At 41.0% G+C, this 24,466-nt stretch overlaps 1 protein-coding gene across 14 annotated transcripts in view; it reads right to left on the minus strand.

Annotated features, from left to right (window-relative positions):
• The window catches only part of TJP1 (tight junction protein 1), a 195,261-nt gene that overhangs the window by 18,333 nt on the left and 152,462 nt on the right, over positions 1–24,466 (minus strand). For all 14 annotated transcript variants that reach the window (XM_074318109.1, XM_074318107.1, XM_074318113.1 and 11 more), the window contains 12 exons: positions 23,827–23,995; positions 22,828–22,975; positions 14,549–14,688; positions 13,586–13,691; positions 10,564–10,714; positions 8,447–8,555; positions 7,319–7,538; positions 6,853–7,037; positions 6,655–6,750; positions 3,518–3,600; positions 2,693–2,903; positions 2,292–2,392 (listed from right to left, as the gene is read on the minus strand). In XM_074318109.1, the coding sequence (XP_074174210.1) occupies positions 2,292–2,392; positions 2,693–2,903; positions 3,518–3,600; positions 6,655–6,750; positions 6,853–7,037; positions 7,319–7,538; positions 8,447–8,555; positions 10,564–10,714; positions 13,586–13,691; positions 14,549–14,688; positions 22,828–22,975; positions 23,827–23,995 (1,719 nt within the window). The remainder of the gene's footprint in view (positions 1–2,291; positions 2,393–2,692; positions 2,904–3,517; positions 3,601–6,654; positions 6,751–6,852; positions 7,038–7,318; positions 7,539–8,446; positions 8,556–10,563; positions 10,715–13,585; positions 13,692–14,548; positions 14,689–22,827; positions 22,976–23,826; positions 23,996–24,466) is intronic.

The following is a 24,466-nucleotide window of genomic DNA, read 5'->3' on the forward strand; positions in this document are numbered from 1 at the left end:
GCGCGAGAACTGCAGGGCCTGGAGTCAGAATCCAGACAATGGTTCTTCCGCCCCAGCAAGGACGGAGGGACGGACAGAAGGCTCGAGCTGCCTGACTGGAGCTTCCCACACAGGTGCCCCTGTACACGCCTGACCCTGAGCACTTGATGTGAGAGACGAGGGCGTGTCAGGCCTCCGGGCGGCTCTGGTTTTCACCAGAGCGCCTGCCGGGCTCAGGACACAGACCCCAGGGCTCTGCTCCATGGCACAGCAGTCTCTCCCACTCATGGCTCCTAAGTTCTGCAGAGGATGCTGAAGCAGAGAAGTCTTCTCGCTCTCTACCTTGCCAGGGTTCTGGAGACTGGAACCCAGCAGCCAGCCAGGGGAATGTTTAAGGCCATGGTGAAGAACAACCTGGAACTCACCAATCCCCCTCGCTTTGATCGTGGTGAGAAATGCAAAAGTGCACAAGAACCAAGGGTTGCTTTGAACCAGGAAATGACATACGCCTACATGTTAAGAAAGCTTCGGGATGACTTTTCTTGGTTTAGTAGGGAACACACAGACTGTATCAGATCTTATAAAAAGGAACGCTTTGAAGCAATCAGATCAAAGTAGTGAGCGTAGGAAAGTCAATGTGAAATGAAGTGAACTCATCTAACCAGGTAAATAGACACGAGTGGAAGGGGGTGGGATAAGTCAGGCCTGATTTAAATTACAACAACTTTTTCTGATCTACAAAATGCATCAGTTTATCCTAATAATAAATGATCTACTTTCCTACATCAACAGTTGGGGGAGTTTGACCTTTACTTGGAAATACAAGCCAAGAAAGGAAACCATAATAATATCACAAAGAGAAATTACAGAAAATTAAGATTTGTGGATTAAAGAAAAAAACACCTCTCAGACCGGCAGACAGTCTACACTGTGCATTTATGAACTAATTTCCCTTCAAGAATCACCAGCAGGCCATTCCCGTCGGACCTGAAAAGGTGCTAACAGACCTGTGCTGTCACAGGCGATTAGTACGCAGAGGGCTGCGATCCTTTTCATCAAAGGCCCCGAGAGAAAAAACTAGTAAAAGCATGTTGCTGTCGAGTGGTGTAGTGGGTTTTCTCCACCATGACTGGTCTCTCAGGTGTCCCAGCTGTGACGTCAGTTATGCAAAGTGGTCTGGGGATCTCACACACGGTCCAGCCCGCAGAGGGGCGCTGATGAGAAAACCCTGGGTTCCGGTACATTACTACAGGTGGGAAGAGCAGACACTACCGCTACATGTAAGCATTCGGACCTCTCTTCTTGCAGAGGCTGCGTGTTTTCGGGGTAAAGGAGGGGTGGTAAGCATGCAGCATGCACGCAGGGCATCTGCAGCCAGGAAGAGGAAAGCAGGACCATGCAGGGGCACGACACAACCAAACCAAGCCAACAGGAAATATAAAGAACAAAATAAAAAAACAGATATCCTGTCTTTCCTAGCAACCAAAACGTGTTAACACTGTACTCATCTGAAGGTGAAAGACATTAAAAACAAAAAGTTCTTCAACTGGATGCTTTGAGAAAACTATTACCTCTCCCCACAAAACGAACAGACCTTTCCTAACACAAGAAAGACTGACAACAGAAAGTATTTCAAAGCTGGCATATGGCTGCATGTAAAATCAAAACTCAAAACCAAAAAGGATATATTGTTTTGTCCAACGTTTCCTGCTATGTTGTAAGAACGTTAACAGGTGCTGAGTGGAAAACAAAATTCCCTCGGTAAGAATTTGTGCTTAAGCCTTGCAGTAAAGTGTGCTTTTTACGTTCGACTTCTCAGAGCCGCTAACGCGCAGGTGCACACTGGCTCTCCTCACAGGGGCTTCTGCTGGCAGCTTTTCCCACCATGACCTGCCTTCAGAGGGCCTTTGTTTTTTCCACAGCAAGTCCGGAATCTCTTGAGCTGAACACAACATTTTGGGGAACATTTGTTTCACCCACGCAACCCCCCTCATTTTCAGAAGAGGAAACCGAAGCCAGGGTCCAAGTCACTCATCAGTCAGACAGAGGCAGAGTCAGAACGCAACCCTGCTTTTTTTGGTTCTAATTTAAAATTCTCTGGAGAGAACACTGAAGTGGTAATTCAACAGTTGGGAAATGTTCGGTTCTCTTGCTATCAAAAACCCCTTTCACCACCCCTATGTACAATTACAAAATCCTAAAAGCTAACTCTCCCCCAATTACTCTAATTAGAAAACAAAGTAACTCAAAGGCACCTCTGATTAGTTATATAATTTAGTGAACAGGTTAAAAAATGACAGGAAATGTCTTACCTTTCCCTCAGAAACCCACACCAACTGGTTCTGTTGCTGTTGAATTGCTTCTTTCAATGCACCATACCAACCATCATTCATTGAATTTAAGTTAATTGTGGCTGAAAATAAATTAACAACATTGTTTTATGAACACTGCCAAAAGTCAGAATTCATTCAAACCTGCTTAGAGCTCAATTGTCACTACTGAGTTATCTGAAAGATGGTGTCTGAAGACACAAAGCTTTGAAATTCTATTTTGGCCTGTACATTTTCTTTGACTCGAATGGCACCTGTTAATACAGCAGGCAGCTCTCCAGGCAAAGGTTATGTAAGCTTTGGTATTTGAACTACACAACATTTCTGCCTACTTAGTGTTGCCCAGACACTTTAAGCTGAAAGAAGGCCCTGAAAATACTCACTTGTAAAAAGATGGTGATTATTTTTCCGAAGTTTGTGAGACCGCTCGTATAATTTCCTGGCACTTTTCCGAGACTCTGGACATAGCCTCATTCTCATGGTTTTCACACCTTGCTTCGAGTCCGGGTTAAGGAACACTACAATTGGGTACCACTGGGCGTAGTTCAGGCGATCCACTGCATTTGGTGTTACATCTAATAAAGCGTGTTTGTCCTGGAGATGCAAAGAAAAAAAGAAACAAGAACGTTAGATGCAGTTAATGAAGAATCATCACTTTCAGAAAAGGTCCCAGCCTAGACATCCCAATGGTAACAGACCTTCAATTGTGCTCCAAAATGTCTCAGGAGCACGTAAGAGAAAATCGGTAATCAGAAGTTAATTCAATACAATTTCCAGCACAACTTAAAAACAACAACAACAAAACACCTTTTAAGCAGTTCACTTTTAAGACAGCCCAATACCTGCAGGCTGACATTATTACCTATGTTCAGACTGGTGATAAGTACAGCAATTTCACGTTCCTGACGTGATGCCCGAGGAACACCATGCTCCCCATCGCGTAAGTGTTAAGTGCAGCTTGAACTGCACTGTGCAAACATTCTGTTAGCAGAGCTGAATACTGTGTACCTTTTTGGGGGTAATCAACGATCCTCTCTTCATGCATGTGAGTGATTATTACGCCTTTCAGTAAGGGCTTCATTTTCTTACGATATACCAGTAATCAGTTTAGAAAAACTACTTTCTACTTTCCAATAAACCAAACCCCATCCCACTCAAAACACAGCACTCACAGCTGATATGAAACAGGTCAACTTTCAGTAACTTACCTGATCTATTATTTGCTTTATTGTGTGCAGGCGAATAATGCCAGAGCTGCGTTGGTCCGTCCCAGCATCTCGTGGTTCACTTTCTGTTCATGAAGTCGGGACAAAAACAAAACATCACCTTTGCAGTAGGGTTAGGTCAGAGTCTCAGCTAACGGGCACTACTGCCGTGCGGGCTCTGGGACAAAGTTGAGGGGCTGGCCTCCACCCTCCAGAGGCCAGTAGCAGCCCCTGCCACCCTTTCGTCCCCCTTGGCACAAAACCAGACATGGCCAAGTATCCTCTATGGGCAGAGCCGCCCCTGGCTGAGAACCTCTGGCAGACGTCAACAAGGCCCAGATGAGGAGAAGGCAAGCGAGGCACTTGCCTCAGGGGCAAAATTTCATGGGTGTCCCCACTCCAAACCTCAGCAATCACGTAATATATGGAGACAACATGTTCAAAACATCGAAATTAATACTCCATAATGAACACCACACCAAAAATTTTAAATAGAATCAGAAAGTGGAACTTGAGTAAAATTAATTTAAGATTGTCACTTGGTCAAGAGACAACATCAAAAACAGCAATTCTCTCAACTGAAAATGAGGTTTTTAAAAAGTAGGTTTAAAAAATAATATTGACGAGCTTTCTTTCATTAAAGCCAGGAAAGTAAAATTTTAAATTCAGTGTTTGGTATACATAACATATTTAAATTTAAAATAATGTGAGTTTTAATATGCATTAGTCTAAAAAATTTTCTAACTACTTTAATGTTCTAGAAAAAAATCAGCCATTGAAAAAAACCACAACATGTATATAGGGATGCATGCTTTTCTTTTGCCTACGGCTCCAGTATGGCTTGGTGTGGCACTTTCAATGCTTTTGCACTCTGTGCCATATGAGAACATGGTATTATTTATATGGCACACTGAGGAAAGGGGAGAAGGCTTCTCTTGGCCAGAACCCCACCCAGCCACGAGGGCTGAGGAGATCAACACCTGGGCTGGTCCATCGCCATCATCAACACGGAGGCCTGGCCAGGGAGTGCTGGGTTAGAGACCTTCATGCGTCAGTACAGGGACCAGGAAGCAGAGGAGGGCGCTCATCTGTACCCGTGAGACAGACAGCCTGGGGCTCATACTGGCAACTTCCCCGGACAATATGCCAAATGCAGCCTGGGCCAGTGTCTAACCAAGACCCTCAGCGGTCCGACTGATACGAAGTTCCTCACTAGACTGTCACAGGGAAAGCTGGGAAGCAAAGGAAGAGCTCTGGTGCTTTAGATCAGACAAAAGCAGAGATCTGGAAAGCCAGGTCACACTGAGGGTCAAGGTGAATGACATGACAGTGAGACCATGGCAAGACAAAGGTCATCAGGCAAGGAGGGTGGAGTTTCAGACCTGGTGGACACAGAACTGAGCCGAGATCGACGGGGAGTGTGGGTTGGAGAAAGTGCTACTTGTTCCTAAACTCAAAAGACTGCCATCAGATTTGAAGAGGACGCATATTACTAAGTGATCTATTTTATATAGACAGCTGAGCTATCTGAACCCCTTTTCTAGGAGCCTGGCTGTAGAGTAAACCCAATTAACCCATCAACTGCTCCTTAAGATAGAGCCCTGTAACTGTCAGCACTTACTTTTCCTAAATTTAAAAACCCTAAGTTTGGTTATGGGTGGGGTCACCACCAACTTCAGGCAAAATATTGTCTACAGACGATCAGAGGACCCCTTCTGAAAAAAAACAAACTGATGGGGAATCAGAAATCACTATTTTCTAACTTGCTTAAATTTTACTATTATTTGTCTGCAAATCTTCTGAGTGTCAGAAAATAAATACCCTCATTCAACTTCACCAGCAACTAAATGAAAAGCAATTTAACAGTAAGGCAACGTTCTGATTCCGTAAATGAGCACTTCCATAGTTTAAAAGTATTCATGAGGGTCTCATACAGTGCTGGTGAGAATAACAAGAAAGGCACGACCCTCTGGAGAGCAGCAATAATTACACACAGCAGTAGCCAGAAAATGGGCATGTCCTCTGGTTCTTTCCTTCCTATCTTTGGGAATTTTCTTAGAAAATCATAAATATGGGAAAAGCTAAATTCTTGAGGAGTTAAATCCTCTGGGAAACAAGGCGAAGTATAAATAAGCAAACCAAATATGGAGATTCCTGCATTCTTTGTAATAAAATAAAAATTTGAAACAAACTATATAAATAGACGGCTCATCAAACCACAAATTGATTGCAGAATAATCAAATAAAAACATGGCATTGTCTCCTAAGAAGGAAAATGAGGTACAAAGCTTTCTAAACAGTATAAATAAAACCCCACAGAAGTACGGCTAGGAAGGGCAGAAAGCACAGTAAAATTTAGGGTGATGACGACACGTGTCAAAATTAATTTTTTAACTTTTCCAAATAGGGAATGATGTTTTTATAAACAGAAAAAAAAAGTGTAGGTTTTTACATATAACTTCTATAACTTACATGTAAGGTTCTACAGGTGACTTCGCAAGCCAAAGTGGTCGTGACTAAGTCTGTATATTTAAAGTACCATAATGGAAAGGAAAACACCACAGAACAAGGAAAGGAACTGCAAGCAAAGGCCAGCAAGCATTTACAGCACTACCTCCTCAGTATCTGTACTTAGTACTAACTTACTGACCTGTCTGTGGTAACAACTTACAGCATGAATCATGCTTGTAGTATTCTTTTTATGTGTTTGAGTATTTCTGTCAGCCTAATGACTGAAAGCCCTGGACCGCAGCCACAAAGGGCGGGGTTCAAAGCCGAGTTTTGTGACTCACTGGCTGGGTGTCTGTCACCGCAAAGTTCAGCCTGAAGAGGCTGGGGTGGTGCCGACCAGGGCCGCCCTCAGGCTCAGGATACTCACCTCGTGGCCATTCTGGCAGGTCAAAACAAGACTGTGTGCTAAGCACTTCTCTTGTAAAGCCCAGGGCTTCAGAAAACAGCAGTTCTCATTATTGAAGGAAGTTGGTAGGACAAGGACACACTCAGGTCACCCTCCAAATTAAATAAATGGGTAAACGGCCAGTTTTCACTTCTACTCAGTGAACGGATCAGACCCATCCTTTAGAGTAAGTAGTAAAGAAACACCTTCAACCTCATGTGCACTCAGTCTTGAGGCTACTTACTTGCAATCTGATAGATGTCTGGTTCTTCTCTTGCCAGCTTTTCTCTGGCAACATCAGCTATTGGTCCGAAGATAGTGACAGGCCTCAGAAAGCCAGCTGGGGAGAGATGCAAATGAAGAGTCGCACAGCTTACACTTCTTCTTTCTTAAGTACACTGACATTAAAGGGTATTAGGTTAGTCTGTGGAAAATAAACTACCTTCTCGAAGAACGACTCTTTCATACGCTGGGAACTTTGTTTGAACTGGCTGAGCGGACAAATCCTCTCTGCTTTTTCGAAGGTTTCTCTTGGAGCTGCGAAGACCTCGGAATCTCCAGAAGTCCGCTCGGTCTCCTCCTGCTGTTTTCGGAAGTGTGTACTGTACACTGGCTAACTGCTCAGCTCTGGACAAGAGAAGATAAACATAAAATAAGGCTATTTTAAAAACACAATGGAAAAGACTCACAATGAAACAAGTGTCAAAATTCTGGACAGAACACCACATGCAGTTTAAATCTTAACAGTTAAACTAAAATAAAGGCAATTTGCACAAGCAAGTCCATTATAGACACGGTAAATATGATAGAAACTAATTCTCTCTGTTACCAAAATACCATAACGGGATCGAAATCTGCTGTCATCATTTACTTAACACGTTCTATGAGAAGCAGCCACACACGCATACCTGTTCTTATTAGGGATGATGCCTCGTTCTACCTCCTTATGATTTTTGCCAATTCGAATAGCAAGCCAGGAGCCCAGTTTTCCATTGTACAAGGTATCCACGACACGGAACACCTCTCCTTTGTTAAAACTAAGTCCATACGGAGATTCCTTTTCATATTCAAAATGGGTTCTAATATAGAAAGAATCGCCTACATCTGATTCTACGATGCGACGATAAACTACAAAGAATCAAGATAAGAATGTTATCAATAGCTAGTGGGTAAGAAATTAACCTGAAGAGAAAACATACGTGAAGATGCCATTGGTAGTATTAACAGTAACAAAAACAACAGTACCCTTATTATGTGTCAGGTACTGGATTAAGTATTCTGTCTCATGTACGTCACCACGTCTCATGTTGCCTCATGAAATGACAACTCTTAGCACCTTCATTTTGCAGATGAGGAAACCGGCACAGAAACACATCGAACCACCTGCCCAAAGCCACACACATGCTTTCTGCTTAACTAACCGAACTTAGTTCCCTGCAAGCATTAGACAGTCCCATTTTCAAAATGAGTTGTTCTCAAATGAGGGCAATGGTGCTGGCCCAGCAGCTATCTGGCAATTCCTGAGACATTTCTGATTGTTGCAACTACGTGTTGGGAGAAGAGTGTGTGTTACTGGCACCTAGTGAGAAGAGGCCAGAGATGCTGCTAAACATCCCACAATGCACCAGTGCCGAGGCTGAGGAACCCTGTTCTAAATGAAACAGGGTTTCCGCTTAACCACAGAAAGCTTAGGCGTTCTCTGAATTAATGCTAACAAGCATCAGAGGGTACTGCCTAGAAAACATCAGCACAATTCAGAAGCTGCCCATCTACACTTCTGTGTGGCTCTGACGGCTATAAACAAACAGGCTCCTCTACGCCTTGCACAGGGCTGGCCGGCATTGTCCTTAAACGAGCCGTGACGTCCGCTTTGTGCCAGGCAGCCCCTACGTAACTTAACATAAACTCCCTGAGATTAGCAAATTCATTTATCGCTCAATTTTGAGTGATTTACTTAAAACATTTGAATTAAAATCCCTATGTAAGCCCACAAATTTCTAAAGGTTCCATTTCTCTGTTTTCTGACAGCATCTCACCATCCTTCTTCTTCTGGGCCAAAATGGTCACCTCTTCTCCTTTGGGGAGGTCGAGCAGGAAAAGGACGGCTTCTTCTCGTATGATATTTGTGAAGTCTACATTGTTTACCTGTTAAAACACATTTCACCAATTACCCTTGGCCATTACGTAAAGATTATAAAAATATTTATCTACACAGGAAAAAAACATTCTCAGTTTACTTAATTTAAATGCATCCCATCTTTAAGAGGGAACAACTTTATTTTACTTTGGAGAGAAGAATATACTCTCATTTGAAACAAGTAGAAACTGAGTCCACAAAGGGAGTGAAGGTGGAAATTCGTTTCAGGAGCAGTCACGTGCATCCTGACATTCAAGACCATCCCTTGCAAGAGCTAACCAACGTAGACCAGAAAAAGACAACTTCTAATTCCCAAGATTTGTTATTATTGTCAAGGCTCTGGCTCTCAAATATGAAGTGGTAAGTTCTATGAATATGCCCGAGCCCTCCTTCTTCCTGGTCTCTGAGAAAGAAGCCAGAAGGCCGGCCCGAGAGGGGCAACAGCGGCGTGGGCACTGCGGCGTGTCCGCAGGAGCGTCTGCAGACGTGGGCTCAGGACCAGTGTGTCCGCACTCACTCACGGCAGATGCTCCTAAGGACCAAACCATCACGAGTGACTGCGCCGCACGCACATTTTCTCCACATCTTCTAGAAATCCCCCACATCATGTATAAAAGAGAAAGCGCACAGGCACTCCTTACGTGACACAAAGCCAACACGAACTATTCAGCAGTGTTTTCAATGATGTGAGCGCTGATTATGGCACCGGGATACGATACGAGGTGGGTAAGAGGAGAGGTCTGTTTACTTCTTCAGCACAGTGGCCACTATTCTACACGCTGTTGTCTGAGGACAATGTCAGTATCCTCAGGAGGAAGCCGAGACTGAGCAGCAAGAGAGAAGCAGGGGGCTGCTGACACCCCCAAGTTTCAGAAGGATCTCAAAGAGGGCAGGGAGAGAACTGGGGAGCTCAGACGAGTTCCAGGTGGCACTGCTGTGGAATCCATGGGAGAGCAGTGCAGGAAGGATTATTTACAGCCTTCCCAATGTGGCTAAGAAGTCCCGGAAAAGGAGGCTGAACATGCCATTAGGTCAAGGGTGGCCTATAACAGTCCGGATTCAGCAGCGACTACAGTGGAAGCCAGACTGTAAAAGCTGATGACAGCACGGACTGAAAAGGAAGCAGGAAGGGACTCAACAATACCTTCACCAAGTTCAACAGCAAAAGGAGGAGAGAGACAGAGGAGGGGAGGAGGGACCAGGAGAGGGAAAGGGACACACAGGCAAAGCAGCAAGATTCGGCAGCAGCAGGAGATGGGAGCCAGGACACGAGCGCAAGCCCGATGCTGGAAGACACCAGAATGGAGGCAGAGAGGTAGAGAAGACCACACAGAAACTCTCTGGAGAGATTTGATCTTCTGATGAGATGGCTTATCTGCCAGGAGTTTTGGGTATTTTAAAAAGAGAAGAGATAGCTAAAACTGTCACAATGTTACTGGCAACGCTGCTTGGAAACGAAAGAGAAAAATCCACCACAGACAAGAGGCCCCAGTGGCAGAGCGCATCTACTCTGGGCCCTGACTCTGGTGCTTCCCCACCTGCCTGATGTGAGCCCCACCTTCCGTGCCTGAGCCATAACTGGGACAAAGGAGGTCCCAGGGGACCATGTGGACTGTTGCAGAGCCCACACCTCTGGGACAGCAGCACCTGACCTTGGCCTCCTGGCAAGTCGTGGCTCAGGGCAGTCCTGCCAGCCTGAGGGTGCAGCTGAACTTACAAAGACGAGCTGGAGCAGATGACAGGAATCTAAGACTGATTTTTCTGAGTAGGTTCTAATGAAAACCAAAGCGTCACACTGTGTCGTGATACACACACAGCGGTAGGCAAGAGCCCACGCAGGACAGGAAGTGCCAGGTCCGGAACAGCGAGACCTACCTGCTGGGTTCTTACTGTGAACGTTTAATGAGACTGTGACACAGACTCCACTCTCATGACCACAGTCGGTTTGCTGTGTTTGATGCCTTTTACTAGAGACCTAGGTGCTTCAAACGTGCAGAAGTTGATATAATGACGTACCCTGAGAATTTGGTCACCCTCTTCTAGGCCTTCTTTGGCTGCAGGGCTGTCTTCTAGAACACCAGCTACAAATATTCCGACATCATTTCCACCAGCCAGCCGCAAACCCACACTATCTCCTTTTCTGAATTTTACCAATTTCATGCTGGGCCTGTTAAAACAAATATCTCATTTGAAACAGTTAAGAGAGGATTAAAAAGCTATAGCAAACTGCTACAATGAAAACCGATTCAGAATGAAATAAAGGACCATCACCTCTGAAATTTCCCCCACATCACCAATTTACTGAATAAAATTTAGTGTTAGCATTCCACATCAGATTTAATAGCATTTTCTTTTATTCTCTGATGAACAAAATAAGTTTTAAAATATCTGCATATAACATGCAAGTACTATCTTACATACTAATTTATAAAATTACGATGTTTTCCCAACTCTGAGGCTTGGATATGTATGGTGCATTCTGAATGGCTTAAAAAAAAATATTCCATTTCTTTTTTGATCCCAATTCCTACCTTATCATCTCTACTGAGTAACTGAGAAGTACTGTTTTATAAATTATAGGCAGAACTGGAAGCACAAATGGACAGGTCTCCCCAACACCAGGGAGTCCGAATCAGGCTCTAAGCACTGTGATCTCTACATCCAAGGGACAGTGGCTTTGACACTGGGAGGTGGCAGCTCTCTCAGGAGTTCCCAACGATCTCTTCCACTTTAAATTTGAAACACACATCTCAACATCACTCAGCATTTCTGGATTAGCCCCATATTCAATCTCCCCCTTTCTCAGAAGAGAGAGAATGGGAAGGAATTAATGCGTGCACAGCCGTCTATAATCTGTGTGGCGTCAACACCCTGCGACACTCCTGAAACCAACACTGAAGGACAGATGCCTTAGAAGAATGGCCGGGCGAAAACAGATGGTAATTACAAACTCCTTTTAGGGTAATTACAATTTACGTACATAACTACAAAGTACCCTTAGGTTTCCATAACTATCCCACATTCCCAGCCTAGCAGACACACAATTCTTTTACCTATTTTGACATTAAGTACAAAAAGACTCCTTTTCCCCTTAGTTCACTAAGTAACAATGAGCCAATAATTAGAAACTAATAGAGTCTAACTAAAAACACAAATCAAATAAATGAATAACTGAATTAAGAAATCAGAAGATGTCTAATCCTTTTAAACCAGGGGTGTCAAAACTGTGGCCCGCGGGCCAACTGCGGTCTGCAATCCATTGCTAACTGGCCCGCAGCAAATTCCAAAAATATATTTAGTTTACTTAAATAAACCAGGTGAGGCAATACATACTTCACCTCGAGTGAGTGGCCCGGCTGTTTGTGTATTTTACCGCATATGGCCCTTGGTAAAAAAACGTTGAAAAAAGTATGGACACACCTGTTTTAAACCAACTAAAGACCACGCTAGCTTTAGTTGGAACTTATACGGTATTCACGTTTGATCCGGCTTCCTCATCTAGAACATTAGCCAGACATAAACCTACAAACCTGCAGGTTACATGAGGTCACTCATTGCTAGGTGGATGGCTCCTTTGATCTCTCTCTGAAACTATTTATGGTTTTATCATGAAGGGTGTGAGTCCCCTGGTTGTGATGTCATCCTGCTTTTCCAGCCGAGCCAAGAGCTAACCACAGACTCCTCCCCAAAACCCACTGTACAGAGCTGTTTTAATCGTTTCCTCAAAGGCCTTAAGACTCCAGGTCCTGGAAGTCCTCTTCTAACACTGACCAGTCTACGTGCCTCAAAAGGTAAAAGCAGCTGGCTAGTCTGCATCCTTCAGTAGAATGTGGCTTTCAGAAACCACCAATCGAGCACAGAGTTAGGCCAATCTCAGTGCCACGCGCCTGACAGTTTTGACATTTTCCGCTCTGCCCCACAGCAACAAGTAGACTCACTCACACGCCTGCCCCTGAATGAGTAAGAAACTTTCCTGGCCCAGCCTCCACTCCCGCCCACTTCCTCAATCCTCTCTGGTGTCTGTTCTCCGGGCTTCCCCAGGGAAACAGGTCTCTGGAATCTAAACATTCAAGTTTTCTCAAACCTTAGAGTTATAAAAGCTTTCAAGTAATCCTTAAGGAAAGGAAAAGAAGGGGATTATCGCTTCATAATTTAAAAAATTTTGAATAATCAGTTACCTAATATTAAAAATATATACATTTTTAAACTTGCGTGATACCCATCTCTTTCAGAAATAATTTCTCACTACCTGGGTGGGTCTTGCAGTAACAATCCAATTTTCTTTAGTAGAAAATAGATGAGAGTAGGGGGCTAGATTTAAGCCACTTTAAGAAATGTGGTAATTTTCAATTACTCACATCATGTCCCTTTTGCTAGAGGCAAGAGAAAACTAATGTGATAATCAAGATGGTTTGAAACTTGGTTATAATATTTACATCTCAATCCCATCAACTACCAAATATCAAGTAATAAAAGGTGTGGAATATCAAAAACTTAAATAATTGCTAACTAATCTAGAACAGATTCTCAACCAGGGGTGCACCCCGCCCCCTTCCCGGACACATTTGGTTATCACAACTGGGGGCTGCTCCTGGCAGCCAGGGGTCAGGGGTGCTACTAAACAGGCCACACTGCGAAGGCCAGTCTACCCTATAAGCCATTATCTGGCCAAAATGCCAATAGTCCTGAAATAGAGAAACACTGATATATATTAAAAACAAAAAGCTAGGGCACTAGAAAGCTTGTGAAAACTCTAATATCTAACAGAAAACAATCTTTTAATTTTGTAATTCATGACCTAAAAAACTAGGTATGAAATAGGGGTGAGAAAGACGTAAACATCCAAACAGTTCCTGTTGTTCTCTAATCTCTGCTTCTATCATATAAATAAAAACAAAACAAGACAAAACCCTACTCACAGCATTAAGTGGGTACACTATTTTAAAAACTATGCAATACGGTTTGCAACGGCTTTGTCACTTTCAATAATGCCTGCTAACGGCTAGCGAAGGCAACACAAGTTTAAAAGTCACGTTACCGAAGAATCCCATCTTCAGGAGTAGAATTAGGCAGGACGCCATCAGATGGACTGACAGGTAAGTCCACATCGGGCTGCCCAACTTGAGCATACACAGGCTTTGGTTCTAGAAGAAAGAAAATTTGAACTTATTTTAAAAATGAAATAATAATGTAAGTACCCAGTGAAATAACCACGCAATCAAATGTCTGCAAAATATAAATAAAATTCATCAGCAAAAATAGAAGTTTAGAGAACCTGATAAGGAACATGCATACTGTATGTATTAGAATATGGTTGACAATCATAAATTCGAATGTCTTTATAACAAGTATGCGTGTTTCACAATCACCTGTGCTTTCCACAGAACCAGCTGGTTTGTTCTGAAAAATCTATTCTCAAAGGAAGAATAACAGAAGAATGTAAGAGACTCTCAACATTTCTCTGTTACGACTGTCAAAACAGACTTCTTTCTTCATTGTGGTAAAATCTGTTTTCAAATGTCCACATTCCTGGCACTAAACAAGCCAAGCAAAAAGATTCGAGAACAGAAACTGAGGGACATTAGAACCCAAATCTCCAGGCTGTTCAAGCAACAGATCTCGAAACCCTGCATATGCTTCCATCTGATTTCATACACAGCTCTATGAGGTACACTTTACATGGTGTTTACGAGAACACTTTCAATAATAACTAAAACTTTTTTCTTAAGCCCATCTAATGTTTCTGTCATGAGCAGTGCTAGAGAACCTTACTCATTCTGAGCAGCTGTTAGCCATGAATAATTTCTATCTAGAAAATATTTTTAAAAACCTACAACTGCCTACTGATTTGTGCAAACCCTCTACCCATAGGAAAACGCTGGAAGTCAACCACAGAAAAATTCACACCCAAGTAGAGCAGTAGTAACAGCAATTTAAGTCTCTGTAAGACCTGCCAATGACTGCAGTCTGCCTGTCCTGGACTCAGGATTTCGGGGCTCACCTGGAAGAGTGGGTGCTTGCTTCTCATTTCTTTCAACTGTCACTTCTTCCACGGTCTTAGGTGGGTGGTCATCAGCATGCTTTACAGGAGTCGCGACAGCCCCAGGCTTAGAAACTCTCTCTTCCTCTCTGCTCCGGAGACTATACATTCATAAAATATAAAACAATAAGCATGAAGATGACTCTGAAAATCATTTGTAAGAGAACAACTCTAAAAATCAATGACAAAGACTTGCTCTAACAGCTATCAAAATATTGTAAACAACTAGTTATTAAAACCAGGGTGGTACTGCCACAGAAACAGAATAGATCAATGTAACAGAAAATGGAGAAATACATCCACAGCAGCAAAGCTTATTATGAGTGGCAGTCCAAAATTGTTGGAAAAGAACATACAACTTTTAATAAATAGCTTTAGGACAATTTTCCACAAATTTAGAGAAATTAGATCTATATGCATATCAATGACAAAAATATAAATTTACTTCTGATGGAATAAAGTCCTGAACAAAATATTTGTAAAAAATTTGTATCACTGAAAATAAAGAACTTTAAAAGACTCAATGCACAAAAGTCATAATACATCAACAAAAGTGACTTCATGAAAACAAGTTAAAAGGCATGCAAATAATTGGAAAAATATATATGCATTGGGTTGAACAAAATGAAATGTGTGTTTAAGAGTTCAATACTGAGATTACATATGTTGACCTAACAACATATATCGTAAGAATTTGATATTAAGAATAAATATAAAGAACTATAAGTCATTTTAAAAGAGGCAACTTAAGAGAAAAATACTAGGAAGAGGCAAGTCACCAAAACCAATACACACAAAGACAATAAACATGAAAAATGTTCAACTTCACTAGTAACTAGGGAAATGCTCATTAAATTAACTAGAGAACTTTCCTGAAAGTTCTCTCTCCTGAGAACTTCCCTATAACATCAACTGTAGGGGACGACATGGAGAAACACATTCACACAACGCTGGTAAAAATAAGTGTAAACAGTATAGCTATTAGGCTTGCATCTCTAAGCATACTCTGCCAGAAAAAGGAGACCCTGTGAGAATTTTCCAAAGCTGCCAATTGGCAAGTTTGGAAAGAGAAGGGACACATTTGAGAATGTGGAAATAAGGATAGGTTGTGCAATCCATCATCAAATACACCTTGCTTAGAAGTTTATTCCCCAATGATGTCTGATGTGAATGATCCACAGCTTGTTTATTTTTCTAGGTTGTCATTTGGTCAATCTCTTGATAAAATAATGGGCTGTTGTGAGGGTAGTCTAAAGTGTGTGACTTGGGGTAAATGTTGGAAAGTTTTATAATTAAATGGAGTACGTTTGGTTGAAAAAAAAAAAAGTATAGCTATTTGAGGGTAAAATGGGAGTTATTTATCCAAACAAAAAACACAAATATGCAATAATTCCACTTCTAGGTTTATCCTAGAGAAACACATATATGTCCAAGAAGACGTAAGACTATTTATTCTGATACCAGTTCTAGTAGCAACAAACAAAACAATTAAAGCCCATCAACAGTTTCCCCAGAAAAATATAAATTATAAAAGCTGAACCAAGATGACCCATATACTTGTAAAAAAGGACAATAAAGATATCTCAAATAAAAAGATAAATCGAGATGTACCATTCTAAAAATTAACAGGTATAGAAGGTTTTTACACCTTCTATACCTCCCAACTTCTGAAAAACAAAATAATGTTTCTTCAACTATCCTACACCATAGAAAAATACAGAAAGTGCTCTAATTTTTAAAAATCTTTCAACATGGAAAATTCATCCAAATATTACAGAAAAAAATGTTAACAGTCAAGTGAAAAAATTTAATAGCCATTCCTAAAAACCATTCATAAAGCAACAAAATTATGAGACTATTTCCCAAAACTAAGAGCTAGCATCACATTATAAACAGTGAAATACTCAAAGTATTTACACTCCAATCAGTAACAGCACAGGGATATCTGCCAACACGACTGTTATTTACCACCATTTTGAAGACTCAGGTGATACAATTATGAGATAATGGGCTTGAAGTACTGGGGAAAAAAATTTAGTGAGTATAAAAGAATAATTTAAAAAACTACACGAATTAAGAGAATATTAGTTACTTTTAAAATCCACAAATTGTTTTCACTATCCTCAATAGTCAAACAGAAATGAAAAGGAAAAAAATATGCCAGTAACAGTAGCATTAAAAATTGTAAAACTCTTGAGAAAATTTGTACAATCTTACATTGGGGGGGGGGGGGATATCTCCCTAAAAAAGCAAGTTAAAAATTCAGAAGCCATTAAGGAAATACGAAAATTTATCACTAGATTAAAAATGTTTCACTGCACAAGAAAAGATATGCACATATTTGCAGCACACCACCACTAATGATTAAAGATGAAAAAGAACTACCCAACAGAAAAATGACAACAGAAATGAGCCAGGCAACAATAAATACACTGGGGAAGCAATGTAATGGTCTATTGCTCAGCCCCACTAGTCGGCAGGAAACTGTCAATTTAAAATAAAGAGTCGATGTTTTGCAACCATCATTTTGGTAAATGTGGAATTCTGAGAAAAACAAGTATAGTCTCAAACATTACTTTCCCCCTCCTTCCGCTTCTCCCCTACTCCGGTTCAAGCTGTTGTTTCTCAGTCTAGTTGTGTAGGACGCAGCTCCCTGGCCCATGTTGGTATTAGGAGCCTTGCGCTCCCCGGGGCTGAGGCTGAGGCGGTCTGAGGACGTCGTGCGTGGCCGGTCCTGGTAGCACACAGGGCAGCCCAGTTCCAGGGAGAGCCGTTGTTCACAATCTTAGCTGCAGAGGGTGCAGCTCACTGGCCCATGTGGGAATCGAACCGGCGACCTCGGCGTTAGGAGCACGGCGCTCCAACCACCTGAGCCACCGGGCTGACCTTCAAACATTACTTTTGAAAGGCAATCTGGCACTATCCATGCAAATGTTAAAGGAACACCACCACACTCTTTGATGACTTCAGAAATAAAACAAGCCAGCATATGAAATCACGGACAAGGACGCTTACACAGCACTGTGTGCACTGGCAAAGACCTAGAAACAGATGTTCCACAATATAGAAAGTTTCTCATCAGAAGAATAAGCTGGAAGAATGTTCACTTTGTGTTGTTAAGTGAAATAAGATAGCTGAGAAATAACGTGCAGAGCCTGAACTTTTTTAATTATTAAAAAACACACACAAACTCTATGTTTTGCTAAATGTTTGTACGAGTACAGAAAAACTTAATTCTGGAGGAGTGGGAACCAGGGTGAGGTGGAATTGGTAAGGTGACCTATTTCACTTGTTTTAGTAAGCACACATTGCTTTTAGAATCGAAGATGAAGAGTAAAATATTAAAATAAGTCACAACGAAGGAGAGCTATATAGAGACATGAAAATAACTCCACAACAAAACATGCAGAAGACAAACTACAGAATATGTACAGTAAGTCACCACTGAGGTATTACAATTCTCACTATAGCTACACAAACACATGTACACAGATATACACAAATGCAGAAAGACCTAGATGGATAGAACCACACAGGCAATAGTGGTTCACCCTGTAGGGAGAAGCGGACAAAACAGTAGCTGAGAGGAATTTTGGATTTACCTCTAATTAATTTCAATTTTTGTAAGCAAATAATTACATGTTACTTACAGAGACTGAAATGTTTTAAAATATTTTAAAACAATGTTGATTTTAAAATAACAGTATTTTTTAACAGAATGAAGCCTAACTTTAGACAAATAATTTGGTTCTATTAATGCATATTACTAGCAGTCTCTTATCAGGAAAATGTTTCTTCTCTGCTCTTCTCCTGAAAGGATAAAACATAAACACTTTCATAGTTTCTATTTTCATATTCATTTAACTATTCTGTGGGGGTATACTCTAGTTTTAAACTATATATATTAAAAAAGCTGCATATAAGTAAAACAATCTTTTAGGAAAAAACTCTAAAAGCCAAGATATTTTCCAGTGCAAACCAGAATGAACAACTTTTAAATCGCCAAGGGTCAAAAATTTCAGCCACTGCTTATGTAATAACATCTCACATAAAACAGCCTAAGAATGATAAGTACAATTAAACTTTATCCCCCCAACTGGTCTAGGCGCCTGAGAATATAAAGGGAAGTATAAACTAGTAAATTCTCCCTGCATTCTCTTCTAAAAATGCAAATGATTATATTATAAATATGAACATTTTAAAGAATGAGATAAAGAACCACATAATTTTAATAATTCTATAGATTTCGGATGCTCTGCAACAAGCAAACTTTATAAACTATTTGCTTTAAAAAGATCGAAAACCAAACATTTCCAATTGATTTTCTTCTTTCTTATAACTTAAAAACAATTTTCTAAATTTACATTTTTTAAAATGTGACTGACATTACTAACTACCATCTTGATAACTTAGAATCACTGACAGTATTTTCATCTGCATATGCGACCAGTGATAACCACCAGACTGTCATTTGCTGTGCAACAGGGCTCCTGGCCCATATATCACACAAAACTCCTGCTAGTACAGTGGTACCTTGGTTTTTGAACGTCTCCATTGACGAGCATTTCTGTTTACGAACGCAGTAAATTTTATGGATCTATGGTATCATTAGATAGTAAAATTCATGCTAAATTTGCAATTTTAGGGGTTGATTTTAAAGGCTTGGAAAAGATTAATCCGTTTTTGCATTACTTTCTATGGGGAAACTGGAACGGTCTTCCAGAATGGATTACATTAGAAAACCGAGGTACCACTGTATTGCATATTTGGCTAATTTTCATACCATATTATCTATCAAAGTTTTTTCCTCTAATGCAATTATGACTTAAATAACATTTCAGACGATGTAACTCATATCATTCTATCATTCTATTAAATTTTTTGTGTGAAAAATTAGTATTTGGAAAACCAATGCTCTTTTTAGTGCATTTCTGTTACCTACCAAAAGATGGAGGCATTATTCAGTAACACACTGCAGTTCTAGAGCAGTGCAACTTACAGAATTATGGAGCAAGTCACTTATGTAATTTAAAATGTTCTAGAATCCGTATTAAAAATGTTTTTTAACACAGGCACAGGTCTTGGCCCAGAGTGAGTGGGCTCTGAAACAACACTGAATAAAATACAAAACAAACCTAGCAACAAACATCAGAGGATTAAGAAAATCACTGTAATAATTCTCTCTACATATACATTGTTTTTTAGTTTAAAAAAACAAAACCAAACTATTTTTGCATTCTAGACCAGGGATTGGCAAACCTTTTCTGTATACGGCTCTGTGGGCCATACAAACTCTGTCGCAAACTCTCAATTATGTCATTGCAGGATGGGTTCCAATAATACTTTATTTGCAAAACCAGGCAGCAGGCTGGACTTGGCCCACAGGTTGTAGTTTGCCAACCCCTGTTCTAGGTAACAGTGAGCGTGTGTGGCTAGCTGGTTATAATGAAGAAACAAGCTCACGTGTTTTTCTCAGAACTCTGTCCACATAACGTTTGCTGTCTAAGACAAGAACACCACACAGAGGAACATGAGTATCGCGACAACAATGGAATGTTTTGTAGACTTTTGTCTCCTGAAGATTAAGTAGCAATTAACTTTTACTTCCCTTCTTTCTCCTCAGCAGTCAGGTCAAAGACTGTGTCAAAAGGCCAGGAGTTGTAATCCTGGCACCAATCTCGTGTCAACTGTACAACTCTGGACTTTATCACTACCTCTGAGCTTCAGTTTACTTGCCGACAGAATGAGGAAATCTTAGAAATGGTTAAATACAAGCAGATGTGAAAGGACATTTGAAATTCTAACTCAAGATACTATCACCAGTACTCCTCCTCCTCCTAGTAGCAGTTAAAATTTGTGTCAGGTATTACAATAATTCTCACAAGTCTGCAATATATGACCAGCCCTACATTATGACAAATGGGAAAACGAAAGCACAGAGAGGTTTCAAGGTCATGCAAGTAAGCAGTGGCAGCCGGGGATTCAAATCCAGGAGTCTGGCCCCGAAGCCCAAAGAAACCACTATATTCTACTGCCTCTGACAAAATGACGATTGATTTTTAGCAGGTAACTGCATATCCTAAAAAGACACATAAATATACAGAAATCTAGGAAGAGAACAAGCCGGACCTCTCTGCACATTCAACTGAAGCTTTTCTCCCAGAGATCAAGTTACTTTTGCATCACTTCTTTAAAAAACAGAATTAAAATAACATGTATAAAACAAAGTCATTTGTACAAACAAAATTAAATAACAAAAGTAAAAGAATATGTGAAGGTTCCATGGCGTTTAATACTAGGATTTACTGTTAGAAGATCTGCAAATTGTTTCTCAAAATGCGGGGCCATCCTCTAAACTAAAACACCAGTTACCTGGATTTGAACGTTAATTTTAGGGGGAAGTGAAGCCTTTAAGCAAGTATTTTACAACTTGACTAAAAGCAGGTTATTGAACCGAGTTCTCAGCACAAAAATTAGGGAAGAGTCAGCGACTTTTGGTCTTCTGTAGTTGAAGTGCTTCTATCTTTTCTTTAGTATATGCTTCATACTCTAACCAGAAGTTTCCCAATTTGGAGACTGATACCGGAAGTTAAAAAAATAGAAAAGTATTTTCTGCCTCCATGTCATATGAACTAAAGACAGGGCCCAGGAGTCTGTCTTTCTAAAAGATCTCAGATGACTGGTGTTACCCACAAGAATACCTGAGGTTCCCCAGGTCAGTAAAATATCCCAAGAGATTATGAAAACAGTCATCTTTTGAAAAAAAACCTCTTCAACTTTTAAGTTATAGATGTCAAACGTTTTAAAAAATCTAAGTTAAAAAAAAGATACCAAAAAGAACTTTCTAAGATTGAGAATTTTCTTACAATAAAAACAAATGGCCAACTTTTTAAGGAACATTTCTTTCTTCCTGTTTTAAAGGAAAATCACATCCCGATTGCTCGATACCAGCCTGGTTTCTAGGTGAGAGATACGTGTTAGATTTATGGCTGCTCAACGTGAATCATCAAGGGTGTTAGTTCTATCACTTGGCAGCAATCCTTTTCCCAGATAGCGACTACGCTGTGTCAGCAAGGATTTCAGAATTAATATATTACCCTGCAACAGTTAAATATAAATCAGTTATAAGATAAGCCAGTTTTGCATGTGACATACTATAACAGCCCCTTAAACAATCATTACAACCTTCAACTAAAGATCAGGGTTAATGTAATTTATAAACCTAAAATTTGAAATTTAGAGCAAGTCAGCTTCACAAATATCTAAAAACAGCAGTGACCAACAACTGTGTCGCTATGGTTTCTGACAGTCTTTAAAACAGCTTCTCCTCCTGGCTGGGGACTCCTGTTTCTCCATTTACTCCTCCTTTGCCTCCTCACCTTCCTCAAGGAAGGCCCTTCCTGTGGTCTGATTCTTGGCCTTCTCTTAGCAATTCTAGTGGCTTCTATAGCTCAGTCTAACACCTCAATGCAGGTAAGTCCCAAAGCACCATCTCTAATCTGAAACTGTTCAGCTCCTGAATTTTCAAGTGCCTCCAGGAGAGCTCTACATGGACTGTTGTACAACCACACGTCAGTTGGTGGCCTACGAAAGCCGTGGGAATGGAATGCCCAGAAATTTTATGTAAAATGCTACATGTGCATTTTCTGGAGGTAAGGGTCAAATTTCCTTCAGACTCTCTCAATGTCTACGTGACCCCCAAAGACAACATAAACTCAGGAAAGTCACACACCACTAGCATAAATACCAGGGGATTCGGAAAAGGGAAAACGAAGACCAGGTTAGTCTGCCTAGTAAAGGACTTCCTATCGTTAACCTTCCAAGCAGATTAACTGAGCTTGCTAGTACCTTCTAACGTACTGGGTCAGCAAACCTGAAGCTGTGGGCCAACCGTTTTTATAAACAAAGTTTTATTGGCATACAACCATGCCCATTCAATTACATACTGTCTGCGGTTACTTTTGTGCTACAAAGAAGAGTTGACTAGTGAGAAGAAACAGTATGGCTCACATGCCTAAAATATCTGGCCCTTTAAGTGTGACTGACCTCTGTTTTTCTAGATAAGAAATACCTAAATTGATAAAGAAAAACAAATCCATCTTGAATATTGATAAAGAAAAACAAACCCAACCTTGAATAATCAAAAAAAACACCTCTCTTCCAGCTGTATTTGTAAGCAATACCAGAACCACGTACCAAGCACACACAGCATCTTACTGCAAACAGCAGAGTGTGATTACCTGCCGCTGCCGGGCCGCTGGGGCGAGTGTCTGGAGTGGTCGGAAGGCTCTGAGCGTTGGTCAGGAGACCGCGAGCGGCTGTGGCGGGGAGGCCTGTCGTGGGATGGACCCGAGTGGTCTGATGCCAGGGACTGGATTTCTGAAATGTCTGTTCAACAAAAGGGTGCTATTTACTTCCCCAGGAGATGAGAACAGTAACATATAAGGCATGCCAATGATAATGGATACAAGCTACTAACTGTAACTTCACACAGAACGGCTGATTCAAGCATTAACTTCATCAGCAACTGGGCAACAGCAGTGTGCTGTCCACAGGAAAACAACATACACAGACAACATGGGTGGACTCGAGGGCATTCTGCGGAGTGAGGTAAGTGAGCCAGAGAAAAACAAACGTTGTATGATCGCACTTATATGCGCACTTAACAACAAAAAACCACAAACCCCCTCCAAACTCATAGAAAAAGAGGTCAGATTTGTGGTTGTCAGAGGTGGGGGTGGGAGGAGGGAGAAGAGGAGGAAGGTGGTGAAAAGGTACAGATGTGTAGTTATGAGATAAATGAGGGGCAGGGATGCTATGTACAGCGAGGTGACCCGTTAACGCTGCTGTATGACACACAGGAACGTTACTAAGACAGTAGGTCCCACGCGTTCCCATCACAAGGATAAATCTTTCTTCCCTTTATATTGTATCTTTATAAGATGATGGGTGATGGGTCTTAACTAAACATATTGTGATCATTTCACAATATATGTAAATCAAACCATCATACTGTACACCTTAAACTTATACAGTGATTATGTCAATTATTTCTCATTAAAACTGGAAAAAAATAAATTAATCCTGTGTGTGTGGTACATACATGCATATACATTAGCAATTCTTAGGTAATGAAGGTGTCTGGCTTGCAGAAAATTATTTCACTCCAACATGTCGAATCTCCCCAGTACTCAACTGGGTCACTTACAGAAGGAATCTCCAAACAATGCCGCACTCACCGTCTCTCTCAGAGGCATTCGCGGAATGGATGCTGTCAGAAAGATCAGGAACGTTCAGCAGGGTAGCCCGCTCGTCTCTCTGAACCACCATTTTTAACTTGCCTTTGGACCTTTCTATCAATGTCTTTGCATCTGTCAATGACATATTTTCTGTCACGGTACCATTTATCTGCAATAGAAAAGAAACTATAGTTGAAAGCAAATGACCCAAATATGAATGTTAACTGAAGTCTGACCTGACCAGGAATATCTAAACTACTCCTTGGCTATAAGAACCAAAACATTCCCTGTGCACTGCCCAGTATTATCCAAGTCCTCGTCCTTCCTGAAATAAAGTCTTTACTACATTGTGGTCAGACAACCCAAATTAGCACCCCCAAGCCCCTCCCCAAAAGCCTGTCCCTTTCAATTACTCATAAGCAAACTAACAAAGCAAACATTTCAATAATATCTGGAGCAGCTATCAAAACCACTTATTGTGTAAGAAACATATCTATATACAAAGTAGCTCTTACTAGTGAATGATACACATTTGTAGCGATTAATTCTCTTAGGATGGCTCTATGCCTAAAGAAGAGTAACAGTGTTGACATGTAAAAATGGACAGTAGCAAACTACCCAGTTCCCCAAACACTGATTT

This window comes from Rhinolophus sinicus, linkage group LG13 (assembly GCF_036562045.2).
Source record: "Rhinolophus sinicus isolate RSC01 linkage group LG13, ASM3656204v1, whole genome shotgun sequence".
NCBI lineage: Eukaryota > Metazoa > Chordata > Mammalia > Chiroptera > Rhinolophidae > Rhinolophus > Rhinolophus sinicus.